Source organism: Lissotriton vulgaris, chromosome 10, assembly GCF_964263255.1.
Source record: "Lissotriton vulgaris chromosome 10, aLisVul1.2, whole genome shotgun sequence".
NCBI lineage: Eukaryota > Metazoa > Chordata > Amphibia > Caudata > Salamandridae > Lissotriton > Lissotriton vulgaris.
In genome coordinates, this window is record NC_141698.1 from 483,162,853 (window position 1) to 483,179,679 (window position 16,827).

At 46.8% G+C, this 16,827-nt stretch overlaps 1 protein-coding gene across 1 annotated transcript in view; it reads left to right on the plus strand.

Annotated features, from left to right (window-relative positions):
- Window positions 1-16,827, plus strand: part of PGAP6 (post-GPI attachment to proteins 6) — a 654,474-nt gene that overhangs the window by 98,684 nt on the left and 538,963 nt on the right. Inside the window, exon 3 of the mRNA XM_086941336.1 lies at window positions 8,306-8,513. Coding sequence (XP_086797462.1) covers window positions 8,306-8,513 — 208 coding nt within the window. The remainder of the gene's footprint in view (window positions 1-8,305; window positions 8,514-16,827) is intronic.

Consider the following 16,827-nt stretch of genomic DNA (forward strand, 5'->3'; position numbering starts at 1 on the left):
TCCACAAGTTGAACCAGAAGGTGGCCGTGGTGATGACTGTGCCGTCGATGCTCGACACCTTCTAGTAGTCATTGGGCAGCGTGGAGCAGACCAGCACCCAGCCCAACAGGGCCAGCAGGAAGGCCACGATCTCCCCAGTCATGCTGGACATGGTCACTGGCAAGGGTCTCAGGGCACAGGTGTCAGAGCTGAGGGCACGGGTGAGGGCACAGGGGTAAGAGCTGAGGGCAGAGGGGTGAGAGCTGAGGGCACAGGGGTAAGCGCTGAGGGCACAGGTAAGAGCCGAGGGTACAAGAGTCAGAAGCGAGGGCCTAGGAAGAGCTGAGGGGCAGGGTAAGAGCTGAGGGCAGAGGGGTTAGAGCTGAGGGCACAGGTAAGAGCTGAGGGTACAGGAGTCAGAAGCGAGGGCCTAGGAAGAGCTGAGGGCACAGGGCAGGGTAAGAGCTGAGGGCAGAGGGGTAAGAACTGAGGGCACAGGTAAGAGCTGAGGGCACAGGAGTCAGAAGCGAGGGCCTATGAAGAGCTGAGGGCACAGGGCAGGGTAAGAGCTGAGGGCAGAGGGGTAAGAGCTGAGGGCAGAGGGGTAAGAGCTGAGGGCAGAGGGGTAAGAGCTGAGGGCACAGGGGTAAGCAGAGGGGTAAGAGCTGAGGGCAGAGGGGTAAGAGCTGAGGGCAGAGGGGTAAGAGCTGAGGGCAGAGGGGTAAGAGCTGAGGGAGCAGAGGTAAGAGCTGAGGGCACAGGGGTAAGAGCTGAGGGCACAGGGGTAAGAGCTGAGGGCACGGGTAAGAGCTGAGAGTACAGGGGTAAGAAGTGAGTGAGGGCCCGGGGTGATATCAGATGGCAGAGGATTTGGAGCTGAGGGCACCTGTGAGGGCAGAGAGCAACACGCCCATATTTACTAAATTATCTTATCTGAATACTTTATAACTCATATTGCTCAGGTGGAATTTGCTCGTCCTTCACAGTATGCTTAGCAGGGGTCAAATCTGATAAATGGTTCCGGTGCTAGGTAATTGTGCACAGACATTAGTAGCGGCCAGCGAGTATGAGAATGATATTCACACTGACCTTCCGGTGGGAAAAATACACTCATGACGTTTGTTGTGCAAAACTCTATTGCACCATTTCAAACCTCCATAGCACTGACGCCATGACCACAATCGGATCACCAGATGTTCATCACATTGTGTAAGTGCAAGAGACGTCACACCCGTCTCCGCCTCCCTGGGTGGAAGGTACAGAGTTAATGTTTCACCTGCTCTGCACTTCACCCTTCCTGGTTGAGGAATGCGACCAGCAAGTGAGATCAGGCGAGGCCACCCTTCGAATGGGTCATATACAGCCAGAGCTCACGTGAGGGAAGGGCTGCTTCTAACCAACAGGGGCCTCTCCCACCTTCTCTCACTATTATTCCCCGCAAATATACACATTCATTTCACAAGTATAAGAGACTGGGTAATACACTGGTGTCCGCAGCCACATAAAGCACAATCAATCAATCCGTATGTTTGCCGAACGGTTATCGTCACCTGTGAGGGTATCCAGGCGCTACATTTAAAAAGTGCAAAACTATTCAAAAGAAAGTGCTAACTAACCTACAATTGCACGCAATTACTGTTCTAGTTAATAAAGGTGAGTTTAAGTGAGCTAGTGTTACCCCTACCGTTCAGATTTCAACAAAGTTATCGTTGTTTTAAAAAACAGAATTCCAAAAGAGATCTGAAAGTGAACCGTGTATCTAACTAAGACTTAATTTCCTGCTCGAATGGACAAACTAGCAGAAACAAGAGCGGCGCCTATTTCAACCTCACAGCCTATACACACCACCTCATGTTCAGAGCAGACACCGGCTAATTACATACCGTTCCACCCGAAGGACGCGGGGGGCAGGGATTCATCAACCTATTCACCTTGTCTAATGCATCTCCACTTTCTCTGCCAGGTGAGCTCTCCCACCGGCCTCACACCCTGGTCTGCTCGCTCATTGTCCATAGTAAACAAAAGGAAATGTCTGGTTGACCAGACCCTATGGCCAAACGCCATTGAACAGGCCATGCACAGTGCCATTGACTGCGAGAAGAGGTCTGGATGTACGGCTTGGTTTCTGGCCAGGCCCTGCAGCCAACCTGCACTGTGCAAATAGGACCAGAATCGGGGCAGGTCACCATTGCACAAGGATGGGTAAAGAATTGTGCGCAGTGGGGTATGGCCACCTGCAGTGAGTAGGTGGCATGGCATGGCCAACTTTTGCTGTGAAAGGTAACAGGCTGAGCAAAGTATGCGTTTGTTGCTGGTTGAAGTTGGGGCACATGAAACCCTTGGGTGTGGTAAATGATTAAAAAGACCTTAAAGAACAAAGGTTAAGGTGAAGTTAATGAATCCTCTGGTTTCATGTCTGCATTGACATCGTAATGCTCATTTACTTCGGCCAGTTCTTCAGGATAGGGTTTAAATTAAACTACTACTATTCCAACAAAATGACATTCAGGAGTGTATCGCTTTATTCTTGAATAAAAAGGTTAGCGTTCTAGTTGCTTATTAGATCTCTGTGGTGATGTTGCAGTTGACTACTAGGGAGTTAACCAACTGCTTCTGGTAATGGATTAATGGGTAAATCAATGATTCAAAAAAATATACACTAGGTGCTCCAAAGAATAGTGCACTGAAAGTGATAAGCAGCTCACTCACAATTCAGCATTTTGATTGAAATCTTATGGAGTGCAACAAAACTGAACTCGAATTCTGAGCTTCTTCGTGAAGATCCATTTACCTTACCCCATAAACATAAAATATTGGATTGCTGTTCTTTTTGGGGGTTGGGGGGCAGAATGATTCAGTCCGCCTGCGGAATACGTGGAATTTGGTAAAGAGTAACATGAAGTTCCGGCCAAATTCTGGCAATCCCCATGTGGCAGTATTTTCCCCCCACAAGACTCCAGAAATGGGAGCGGCTCAAACAAGATTTGGCAACCCCTGGCACCATTTTCTAACATGGGCAGTCGTGGGCGATCATGATCAGAGAGCTGCTTTTCATGTAGATTTTGCTGCCGCTCAAGTATATTTTCTACTCGAGTGGAAGTTAAATCATCTTGCATGGTCGCGCACTCTTGCACACTACATGGTGCCGTTCGCACTGACTTTTCAGCACTGCTAGCACTTCCGGTGCTAAATTGCAGCCCGAGCAGTGCAACATGCATATTCCCACCTGTTAGCAGAACTCCATGGAATCTCATTAGAGTTTTTATGTACATCGGCGGAGTTCCGGACAACCCTACATTTTTAAAGAAACACTTCCAAACTTTATGCACTTTTGTCACTTATCACTTTCACTGTACTGTCTTTGGAGCATCTGATATATGCATTTTTTGGCATAATTTATTAAACCGTGCAGTAATTAAGCCATATTCTCCTACAATGAAGTATATCAGGTGTTTTTCCCTTAGAGGCATTGGTGTAAAAAGCTTCTCCCAATGGAACCACTGTCGTTTTCCTCGAAATGTAGTACACAGCATAGTTCTATTTGCACTACAAAATGTCCAACATACCCTCATAAAAAAGGGTTTTGTGTATGCCCCTGCCTAGGCCCCCTCAATTAAGCCAGGCAACAGACATTGTGATGCAATTTCATTCTGATATGCAAACAAGTCATTTGACAAATTAGCCACTTGGTGTGTTGCTTAGGCAAACGAGGCGCTTGCGTTTGAAATTGTAAAATGAAAGCAAATATCCCAATCCTATCGTATTGGTAACAGAAGAGTAACCTCAATTAATATCACACCCAAATTATTTCGAAACTGCTCTCCTAGGCTGAGCTTGGTTATGGTGTCAGCGACATTTTCGGTCGTTCGCTTCTTTGTTTTCGCTCCACACATTTAAATGCTGTGATGGTCTAGATAGAGTCCTGGCACGTCACCTAGGCGTGCAGTAAATAAAGCCATGTCTTTCAGAATGGCCTTGCATGCAGTACTTTTTCTGTAATAATGGCCCACAGGGTGTTATACCAGATGCACCCTGGGTTGTCGAGCTAGGGATCCGCTAAAATGGGGGTGGGGGGCTTGTCCCCATCTGCTGTCCGTGCCTAGCCAGGTCCCGGGCCTGCAACATCAGAGACATCTATAAACCAGAGACCGTATTGACCGCCTCGGCCCGAAGCCTCAGGGAGAGTCCCTGCAGATTAGCCGGCCTGACAATAGTTCCACTTAAGAGCTAAATAAATATCTCCACCCACTGCTTGTTCCGTGTCAATACCAATTTATAGAGACCCACTGTAGGCAGACACCGTCGGCTGCAGACTTCAGAGTGGAATCTGCAGATCTGTTGTTAGTAAAGAGTAAACACCAAGTGACGCCTTTCCTTATAAGGAGTGCGCACGTTACATCAGTTTTATAAATACAACCGTGGCTGACGTAGTGTACATCACTTACCAATCATAGTGTATGTGCGCGTATGATGTTATGGTTAAGATGTAGGCAGATACGATTATGGAGTTATATCTGCACCTTTTTGTCTCTTAACAAAGACAGAATGCACCAATTAATAAGCAAAATTGACTCCTGAAGGCAAATGATAATTCTTTGTCAAATCTAATTACAAAACAAGCATCCACAAAGCTTTAATGCTGGCAGCTTTCGCTAGACCAATTGGCTTTGCTAATGCATGTGTATGCCTTGGTGTTTATATTTCAGTTATGTTTCTCTTTCAACGGTGGTCTATGCTGGTTGGCCAGATTAGGAGTTCGACTAGGTCATGATGCGGTACTTCTTTTCCATGTTGTGCTCTAAAAACGTTGGGCTTGCAGTGGTCTACCTAACATACTTAAGGAGTTTGTTTGATATCTCTGAAGAATAAACAAGACTTTGTGAAAACTACACTCACTATTCAGAACACTTCACTGCGATTAGACAGCAATAACCAGGGCCCGAGGGTGAGACGGGGCCATGGCGTGTTTTCAAATATATTGTGGATGTAAAAGCACCAATTGCTGCTTCTTTGCCTCCAGTAATTTCCAAGCAACAATAAAAATGTCACGATAGCTGGTGATGAATGGGTCTGCGGGAGAGGGATCGGAGTTTTGTCTAGTGGAACTTCGGAGTCATCTTAAGGCAGTGCAGACGGTTAATGTGTCTGCTGCATAGAACATGCACCATGCAGATGACAGAAATGCGTATAATATAAATCTTTCAGTGGGCTTCTGCTTTTGTCACAGAGACCCTTTTGTTAGTTGCAGTTTAGAAGTTAAAATCCTAATATGGATCAACGACCTATTAACTGTCATCAAAAAGCTGCATACAGACCAAGTTTGTAGAGCAGAGGTTGTTGCCAGCGCTGGGAGGCCCGTTGAGTAGCAACGCGCTATATAAATCTAGGTGAATAGAATAGGCATAAGTCAGAACGTTATGTTTTGCTTCACAGTCTTTCATTATCCTAATGTTGCAAAAAGGGTTAATATGGGTAGAAATCAATTCCTATTAGTAAACACCCCCCAACCATGGTGTTATGTTTTAAATTCTGAGTATGTGCTCCTCCAGACCAAGCACTCTTAAACTATACTACCTACCGGTGTGGTTGACGTGGCTCCTACAACTTGTAGTCTTCTGTCTTATGTAACATTTCCTAGACACTGATTTACACACCTAGGACTGACTGTCTCTGTGTAGTGTGTGTGATGTAGTGTTCTCACACACTACATTGTTATGAGTGGTGGCGGCGCTATAAAATGAATTAAATGCATCTGAGAGGGAGAGCGGTAATGGAGACTTGAGGGGCACTGTTAAAGGGTGGTAGTGAGGGAGTCGGGCGGAGGTGGTCACAGGGGGGCGCCACCAGTGCTAAAGCCAGCTCCGACCAGGGTCATGCAGGCTGCCAGAAGACCGCGTGTCTATCTCAACTTGTACAATCTGACCGTAGGTGTCAGACTGTAAAACAATATCTATTAAACAACCCTGAAAAAAAATCACAGATCCAGTAAATGCACAAACGCCCGAGTTACCAGTGCAGAGGTCAGATGAACGTTGAATGCAAAGCCCTTTTACAGAAACTATCGTAAAATAAAGATCACCTTTAATAGGTTTAATGGATTTATTAGACTTTGAACTGCATGGTGGCCCATGAATAACTACAAAACAATGCGCAGTTTACCTGCGTATAGTTTATAAAAAAATCTGAGACGCATACTCCATGATCAACATTAAAGTATAGTCTGTTTTTTTTAAGTCCTGTTACAATGCTAAAATAATTGGATACAAATAAATACCTATATTCGTCTTGTAGTCACCTTTGAAAGGTTAAACTTTTCCTTTTTTTCTTACACGTAGGTCTTGTTTTGAAGATAGGAAATTAACCACTCCTGTTTACACAACAGTACAAGGGCAGATGTTACATTGTATCTACACAGGTGAAGCACAAAGGGCTAAATTGGAAATGCAATTGGGTCGTTAATCAAAAGTGAGGGACAGGGTAACAGTTTAAGAACGCTTACTGGATTACTTACGGAAATGTACAGTAAAAAAGGTGGGTGGCGGGTCTGTTGGAGAAAGAAAACAATAGAGCACACGTACAGTGCACAGGGCGGGACTCGACTGAGGCGCCTTTATGGCACGCACACGTTTACAAAGACGAGCGCGAGGTACCACATACTCCTCTAATGCATCAAGGGTACAAGCGGAATCCATTAACACCCAGTGGCGTAGCAAAGGGTGTGGTGGGGCGGGGGACGAGTTTCGGGGGGTGGTGCCCCCCACCTTACCTGCGTCTGTCGCAGGAATAGTCAGCAACACCCCAGCCCCCCCACACCCCAATACGCACCCTCGCTCTTGCATACGGGCCACAGGCGGTCGCCAAAATTCTAGCAACGCCACTGGAAATGCTCCACACGGCACCGAGGGAATAAGAGAATCTGACACGCACACAAAACCACGTTTAAAACTGTTAATTTTATTCCGCATTTTACTGTTTTTTGGAACATTGTTTTTATTTAAAAAAAGAAAGGAGTACAAAAGATCATAGCAACGCGATACGAGGGATTCAATCCACTTTAATGGGAAACATATGAAGACAAGTAAACTTCTGGGTAAATAAACAAGTCCGGTCCCGGGCCGGCAGCCAATCACAACGCGGCCCAGGGAATGACGTCACGGGGTTGTCCGGGCCGGCAGCCAATCACAGCGCGGCCCGGGGAATGACGTCACGGGGGTGTCCGGTGCCGGCATCTAATCACATCGTGGCCCGGGACACACGGCAACAAGGGGCGGGACTTAGAGTCAGAAACGCCCACGATTCGCGTTCTGACCGGGGAAAAAGTGATTGACAACAATGTCTTCCAATGGCTAGCCTCCATTTATGGAGCTAGCCAATGGAAGAAGGGGCGGGTTCAAGTCCCCCATACTGTTCTAACATTAGATTTCGCCTGCGCAAAACGCTGCTTGCGCAGCTTTCGAAAGGCGAAACCTAAAAAGGATGAGTTTCATTGCATTTACCGTGCCCTTCGTCTGCCACCAAAGTCTACTCACTTTTGATGGCACTCCCAAAAGCAAGAATGTAAGAAATACTTTCTCATTCTCCCAGTTGTCTGAGACTCCCTAAAATTGTATAAGTGCTTTTAAAACTGAGCAGACTTTCCCGTGTTCTCCTTCCTCTGTACTTCTGAGAGCTGGATGTTAGGGACTGCTGCTGACCTCGGTTTCATTGGCCTCAGGTAAGGGCAGAGTTTAATAGTGAGTTACCCCTAGCCCATCAACGGGCACCGCCGGTCCATGTTCTTGGGAAAGTGGCAGTACACAACCCTGGAGTCTCCCTATCCATGCCGTTTAATTAGCCCATGTCTGTGAGCTCCACAGAGATCGTAGCGGCCAGCTGCAGTCTATTGTCACTATGCAACACTCTTATGGCACCCCCACAACACCAACCCTTAAAAGGCCCTTGACACGACCACTGGGGATTTCATTACTCAAAACTATCCTAAACACAACTCTTCATTAAGATAAAGTCTATTTATGCTCAAAGGATTCACACAGGACTAATGCAAGGACTTTTAGCAGTCCTGGCTAAATAGTATTTGACGTTGAAGCACACTTCTTGTTTCCCCCCCCCCCCCCCTCATCTTTGGCAGATTAAAGTCAGACCTGTTGGCTTTGCCAATGCATATTTCTTTTGTTAAGATTCTTAAGCATGTACATGTGTTTTGTGGCGCCATGTGTGATCCTATCTTGTTTAAAAAAGAGAGTTTAAAGTGTGCCTCATTTGTGGGTTTCTGGAGAGCTTCTGCTGCTGGATTAACACATCAAAATCTTGTCCTTTGGTCTTCCAGGCATTTTCGCTATGGTGCGCCTCCAGTGATAAACCCGCTGGGAAGTGAGTTTTCAAAAAACACCACCGTCCGCCCTCCTTACAGCATAACTCTAAATCTCACCAGCAACCTGCACAACAATACCTTTGTGAATGTTACCAACCCAGCACCAGGAGAATGGTTTATTGCTGCTCACTTACCACAGGCTGATCAGAAAATTGCCATTAAGGTAAGTGGGTTAAGGAGGGCTGGGGCAAATGTCCCTTTCAGCTGTCCATTCCAGCCACTGTATATGCATATACTCTGTCATCAGCTTTCTGGAGAGCCGCTAATTGACATTCATTTCCTACGTCTGTCCCTTCTCTTCTCATGACCTCAATCCCTGATGCTCTTCACTTGATAGTATTTTGTGGAAGGCTTTATAATTTGCTTTTTCCTTTGCACAACGCAACCCAGATGAGCCCCCTCCCCCTTCATAAAATAAAAGGCATGACCGGGTGTGGGAATTTTTCCAGGAGTACTGGGCAACCAGAGGTTACTGGGCTCAGTTTAGCTGAATTGGAGCATTTCACCACTGGTGTCCTGAGTCCTAACCCTTCTATTGAGCCCAAAACCGATCACCAATACACCCCTTTAGCACTTGACTTGTAGTGTAGCAAAGTTGAATAGTCAAAGGCTTACTCTGGGCGGTAGTGTGGGGTTAAGTATTCAGAACATTCCAGACACCAGCTGACTTGCAATAAAACACTGTCCCACCAGTACTTTGGTTTTAAAGGACAAAAAAGTACTTTAATGCTAACACGCACAATGAATGTCACCGTACACAATTTAACAGGTGGCGGATATATCAGGTCACTAACGAGATCAGTACACACAGTATACTAAGGGACAGACTTAGCAGGTAAGGCACATTGGCCCTTGGCCGTGCAAAGGCAAATCCCTGATGATCTTTATCTTCTCTTGAAACTTGAAGGTTCTTGTCATTCTGACCGTGTCTGGCAGTCATGCTTTTGTTAGTTCTTCAGCACTTCTTAGCACTAGATTATGTAATGGATATCGTGTCCTGGGATATTTCACAACACACTTAGTCACAGAGGTCAAGGACCACCTGTCTAGGCTTTCGAAACGTACTTGTAGCATATCTTTGGGGTGCATACTTGTGGTGCCTAAGATCCTCATTGTCTTGCTTCTTCAGAGCAGTGTCTTCTTCATTCAGGGCTCCTCCAATGCATCTCCTAAGCTGTCAGTCCCTTCTCTCCCATGATGGTGGATGGAGACAGCCTCTCCTAGCAGGTTTGTCGAATCTTTTCCAAGTCACTGGTCTCAAACTTAGCATGGGGAGTTGGTAGTCAGAATCTCAAATGGATCTTCTTGTTGCTGCTAATGTGGATCCCAGGCTTCTGGTCCGAAAATCGTGGCACACTGGCTGAATATATTGCTCCCAACTTTATAGTCCACTTGCAGACAGATTTTGTGTATTCCAGCTGTTCAGATCAGTTCTGTCACGGATTCTGGCCAGTTCTGCACTATTGCAATTTCCACAAAGGCTGGGCCAGCCACGGTCTCTGTTACAAGTGTGAGATAGGAGGTGGGGTTGGGAGGAGATAAGCTGGGCGTTTTCTCTCAATAAAAAACTCAGAATAAGAGAACAAAAGCAAATGAGGCGGCCACACTTAACCATTTGTTAACCTGGTGCAGCTCAGGCCTCCCTTAGAATAATGGGCTAGGTAGAAGCAGGGTAAACTCTCTAGATTCAAAGGGGCCTTCTTACTCTTTCATTAACACTAACATCACTCTTTGTGTGACCCACTAAAATGCTGTCTGCGGTCTCCTCCAAGCCTACGTCCTAGATACCACCAAAGTGTGCCTTACACAATGGAACCCATTTTGGCCATAGCCGTTGGTAGCATTTGCATCCTACATGTATTCTGTATATGCAAGTATTGCAAACACTCACACAGCACCCATGCCCTACGTGGATGGGTGAAGGACCCGGGTATAGGGGACTGGCAGGTCTGTAAGAAAAGTAAAAGATAAACCAGAAAGCTGCTCTCTCAAGCAGGCAGCAGAGAACACGTCCTACCTTGGAACTATAATCACTTAGCTCCCCCCACTGCTAGTCCTTTGCAGCCCGGATGAGATGACAGTCACTTTCTTAACAAGCATTGGCATAGCCAGTAGGTCTCGCTTTTGGGACCTTAATGTGTTTATTCAAAAGTGTTGGCTATGTTGTAGAGTATTGTGGCTGATGTGTTTTATGTAGAAAAGTTGTAATAAAAAGTGTTATATGTGGTACTTAGTGGTATTATGTGTAGTGTATTGATGTTGCATTGAGTATAGTGTAATTATGTGATGTGTAATTAGAATGTTTGTCATTACATCGCATACTAATACCACGCATGCCATTACAACGCAAAGGCATGCGTGGTAAAGCTATACTTGTGGTAAAAGTATGCAAGGTAAGTAACATCCCTATCCCTACACCTACACAACAGACTACTCCCACCCCTACACTGCCCCAACCCAAAAACACTGCCACACTACTACACTACCCACACTACTCCCACCCTTACACTACCCTAAACCCTAAAACACTACTACGCTACCCACACTACTCCCACCCTTACACTACCCTAAACCCTAAAACACTACTACGCTACCCACACTACTCCCACCCCTACACTACCCTAAACTCTAAAACACTACTACGCTACCCACACTACTCCCACCCTTACACTACCCTAAACCCTAAAACACTACTACGCTACCCACACTACTCCCACCCTTACACTACCCTAAACCCTAAAACACTACTACGCTACCCACACTACTCCCACCCCTACACTACCCTAAACTCTAAAACACTACTACGCTACCCACACTACTCCCACCCTTACACTACCCTAAACTACTACTACACTACCCACACTACTCCCACCCTTACACTACCCTAAAACACTACTACGCTACCCACACTACTCCCACCCTTACACTACCCTAAACCCTAAATTACTACTACGCTACCCACACTACTCCCACCCCTACACTAACCAAAACCACTACTACACTACCCACATTACTCACACCCTTACACTACCCTAAACCACTACTACACTACCCACACTACTCCCACCCTTACACTACCCTAAAACACTACTACGCTACCCACACTACTCCCACCCTTACACTACCCTAAACCCTAAATCACTACTACGCTACCCACACTACTCCCACCCCTACACTACCCAACACCACTACTACACTACCCACACTACTCCCACCCTTACACTACCCTAAACCCTAAAACACTACTACGCTACCCACACTACTCCCACCCTTACACTACCCTAAACCCTAAAACACTACTACGCTACCCACACTACTCCCACCCTTACACTACCCTAAACCCTAAAACACTACTACGCTACCCACACTACTCCCACCCTTACACTACCCTAAACCCTAAAACACTACTACGCTACCCACACTACTCCCACCCCTACACTACCCTAAACTCTAAAACACTACTACACTACCCACACTACTCCCACCCTTACACTACCCTAAACCACTACTACACTACCCACACTACTCCCACCCTTACACTACCCTAAAACACTACTACGCTACCCACACTACTCCCACCCTTACACTACCCTAAACCCTAAATCACTACTATGCTACCCACACTACTCCCACCCCTACACTAACCTAAACCCTAAAACACTACTACGCTACCCACACTACTCCCACCCTTACACTACCCTAAACCCTAAAACACTACTACACTACAACACTACCCACACTACTCCCACCCCTACACTTCTCCCACCCCTACACTACCCTAAACCCTAAAACGCTACTACACTACCCACACTACTCCCACCCCTACACTACCCTAAACCCAAAAAAACTACTACGCTACCCACATTACTCCCACCTTTACACTACCCTAAACCCTAAAACACTACTACGCTACCCACACTACTCCCACCCCTACACTACCCTAAACCCTAAAACACTACTACTCTACCCACACTACTCTTACCCCTACACTACCCTAAACCCTAAAACACAACTACGCTACCCACACTACTCCCACCCCTACACTAACCTCAACCCTAAAACACTACTACGCTACGCACACTACTCCCACATTACCACATTACTTTTAAACTACCCTAAACCCTACAAAAGTAACCCCCACCCCATGCACAAACCCCCTTACCTCTCTCCTATCCAGCGTCGCCGTCAGATCCTGCTTCCTCCTTCCTGCTTGTTTCACGTCGTTATGAGGAAACCGCCTAAGTTTCCTCACAACGACGTGAATAGCCGCCCCTGCCTCCGCTGCCGCCATTACACATTACATCGCATGCGTTGTAAAAGCGCATGCGATGTAATGGTATGCGTGGTTTTACCACGTTTTGTAACATCGCATGCGTTGTATCGCATGCGTTGTAACGCATGCGATGTAAAAGTAACGCGTGGTAAAACCCGCGTTGTAATGGCTGTTCCCCGTGTAATTATGTGGTACTGAGTGTTATGTGTAATGTATGTATATTGTATTGAGTGTAGTTTTAAATTTGTGGTGTGTTATTATGCAGCGCTGGCACAGCCAATGGGTAGTGCGAGCTGCAGCGGCCTCCCGACGCGGACCCCGGGACCTACGTTTTTACAAATTAAGCACTGATTACCTCAGAGCAAATTTTCGGCACTCCTTGCACTATATAAACCTTTATTATCCTGCCCTGGCATACCCCTAATGTGCCTATTGACTTTTATGTATCCAAGTTGAGTTCAGTTCATGATCTCACCGAAGACTTTCCTAACGGGGCTGCCAATTCCCAATTGTGGTTTCAACTGGACAGTGTTTATGCTGCAAAAGTACGGGAGAGACCAAATGTTACACTTGAAAGCTAGCCTATACATTTGGGAAAAATTAATGTTCGGTAATGAGGAGGGGTCAAAATCATTGACAGTAGGGTCACTGAGTATTCATAGAGCACAAATGTAGGTGCTTTACCTTGCCTAATAAGCACCCACTGGTCACGCTGAGTGTCCGACTGACACTTCTTCTTAGACAGCATCCCAATATCCAAGCTCAACACTGGCTGCTTAGGTGCGCGTACAGAAGCGCAGCTCCAAGCAAGTCGAAGCTTGGCGGCAAATCGTACAGCTGCTGCTGGGTTAGGAATTATGTAGCGAAGCCAGAACTGAGCTCCATGCAAAGCACGCATAAAATGTGTTACCTCCCATCTGTGACTTGTGTGGTTATAATATAGCGTTGCCGTTGCATTTGAATGGCATAAATGAACATACCCAATGTTTTGCGACCTGCCATTTGGCCGTGTACCCCACTGTATGCTTGCATTGGTATGGCCCACTAGTCTTACTTGTGGGAAACTAAACCGAAAGTTGAGTTGCATCTGATACCACCGACGAAGCATTTGCGAGAAATTTGAATAACAGTAGTTACATCTCCGTAGTGTCAGGGCTGTAATTTTGGGCACATAAATAAGCTGTTTGACAGTGTGTGCTTTTGTAAAGGATAATGCATCCTGGTTACTTTTGTGACTATGGGGAGGGACACGGCTGCTAAGGTTTCAGATTCTACGTGTGACATTTTCAGGATATCAGTGTTATTATGAGTGACATTTCAACGACTAAGAGTGATGCTTTCTCACGAGCAAAATCAAACCATGAAAACGAGGGAAAAAACTCTTGTTGTAGCTTGTGGGTTAACAAGTGGGGGGGGAGTGCGGCCGAGAGCACACAGTGTTTCCCTTGCTGGAGCGAGCAAGGGCACCATCTGTTTGAAAGTCAATTACAGACAGATGGTTTCAAAGCTTGCTCCCAAAGGGAATCGCCAAACGTGTACCCGCTGCCATTGAAAGCAATGCAAAGCGTGCACGTTTTTTGGCAGAAGAATCAAATATATTCCTAAAGGTCTCCTCCAATGCAATGCATGCGCTCTGCGTAGGCGAGACCTAAAAAGGTGCACATTGTGTGACCCGCAAACATGTCGTATGGGAAGGCATCACTACACACTCTTGATTTTCCTGTGTGCTGGGGAAGAGTCCTGAGGGTGCCCCAAAGAAGGACAGAATCCTCTCCAGAACCATGCAATATCTCTATCTGAAGACAACGCTTTACTCCTGGTTTCCTTTACCAAACTCCAGTTTTTGTTCCGAAAATGAGTGAAAGACAATCCGATTTTAAAAGATGAGAAAGGTACAAGAAGGTAATGTCAAGAAGGGTTACATGCTTTGGTTGAAGGCGTTCATGAAAGTCGCATTGCAAATTGTCAGCATAACCTTGAACGCCTAGTGTTTTTCGGAGAAGAAAACAGTGGGCTGGTCATGTTTACCCTTAGAGCTGTGGGACCCTTAAGTTGAGAAACAAGAAAATACATTGTTGTTTAAAATACTTTTTGCTGTAACTTAGGGTGCAGATTATGAGAGGGCAAATTCACGTTTTGTTTGTTGACTCCAGCTCAAGCTTAAGTGTTGCCTGATTTTTAGAGGGGATACGGATGAAGTTGAAGATGCCCATCTCAACTCCATCTGTGGTTTTTTGCCATATCGTGGATCCATGGCAGGGTGTAGCTAGTGTTGATATTTTCAAGATGATGGATATGTTCACTCTTGATTGTTTTCTGGATGACTTGGTGGATGTCATGTCATTGGTAAGAGTTATGGTTTCACAAGGTCCATATATTCACCTATTTGTAGATTACACAGCACCTTGGACTATTTCTAGGAAGCTGGCAACATCTGCATCAGCACCCATGGCTTTTAGTTTTAAATCTTTTTTTATTCAAAGCAAATACACCGACTAGTGCTTGTGGAGTCACTGGCTGAACAGTAACAATACAGGTGCTGCGCCATTGCCAATGCGAGTTCCCTACGAAGCATATTAAACACAACATGCCGCCTACAACCCAGCTGGGCCGGCCGTGTTTGAAAGACTGAGAATCAGTCGGTCGCTGTAGCGATGCGTGCGGTGTACGAAAAACCCCAACTAACCCCCTCCCCCACCCTTCCCCCCAACTTCCCCCTTGTCCGCTGAGTAAGAAGAAAAGAAACAATAAAGAGACCAGTAGCAGTGAAGAGGGTACCTTGGAGGAGATCCTACTTCTGGGATTTCCTTATGCGGGGCTTTGTCTTGGTCTCCGTGAGTGGTGTGTCAGCAAGATGCAACAATCGCAGGTAACTGGGACAGCTCAATTCCCTGAACTCCCTCGTAAGTAGGGTAAAAAATGGCCGCCAAAGGTCCGCAAATTCGTCCCGTCTGCCCGCCTTAGTCAAAGACAGCTTCTTCATTCCTAGTATTGTCCAGAGTCTGTGCAGCCAGCCAAGTTGCACGGGGGGTTGAGAATCTCTCCAATGGGCTGCCCCTAGAGCAATTGCTATCAGCCTCCCTCTCATAGATTTCAGGGGGTACATCAATGCGTTGGGTAGGCCCAGTAACACGTAGGCAGGAAATCGGGGGAGCTGGGTGTCTAAATGCGTGTCTATCAGGTCTAGGATAGTGGTCCAATATTGCTGCAGCCGCTCGCAACTCCACAGCAAGTGCTCCAGGTTGCCTAACTCTCCGCAGCCTCTCCAGCAGCGGTCACTGACTTGGGGGTCCCGGGGTGTGATACCAGTATGTGGCCACCTTTGTGAGTGTCTCAGTGAAACGAGTGCCGGGCCCTATGGTATATCTCTTCCCATTCTTTGCACGAGAGCTGCCTTCCTAGGTCTTTTTCCCATCTAGCCTTCCCCGCGTTATATGTGTATATGTTAGTAGGAAGCAGGTGCTGGTATATGTCTGAGAGCAATTTCTTCTCCGACGTGCGTGTCAGTAGCCATTTTTCATAGGGCGTAAGAAAGCGCTGCGCTCCCGGTTTGATCGACGGATGTAGGACCCAATGTCGGACTTACAGATAGGGCATACGATCTGCTTCTGGTACGCCATAGTCCTCCTTCACCTTCTGGAAAGGGAGGATGCCCTGAAGATCAAACATATGGCCCACCTCCCTGCAGGGCGTAGTTCTCCAAGTTGCGAACGCCTGTGTGTCTAGGCCTGGGGTAAAATCTGGATTGTTGAATATTGGCGTCAGCGGGAAGGGAAAGGAAGTGAGATCTCTCCGGACTGCCACTCTGTCCCACACTTCCATGACCGTACTAGTGATATACGACGCGTATAGGTTAGGTGGCCTGTGGCGCCGTGGTAGGAAGGGAACGCCCTGGAGGGTTCGGCCCGCCACCGCCTGGTCTTGAAAAAGCCAGTGTTTGCTGGACTCCAATTGGTACCACTCCACGAGTGTGCGTAGCTGTGTTGCTTGGAAGTATAAGGTAAGGTCGGGCAGTCCTACTCCTCCATGTGCCGGGGGGAGCGTTGCGATCAGGTGCTTAAAGCGGGGGTGACGACCGTTCCATACAAAACGTGCCAGATCTGCTTGCGTTTTCTGGAGCCATCCCGCTGGTGGGCGTAGCAGGAGAGTTTGGAAGACGTAGAGGACCTGTGGTAGCAGTGTCATTTTAATAGCTGCAATGCGA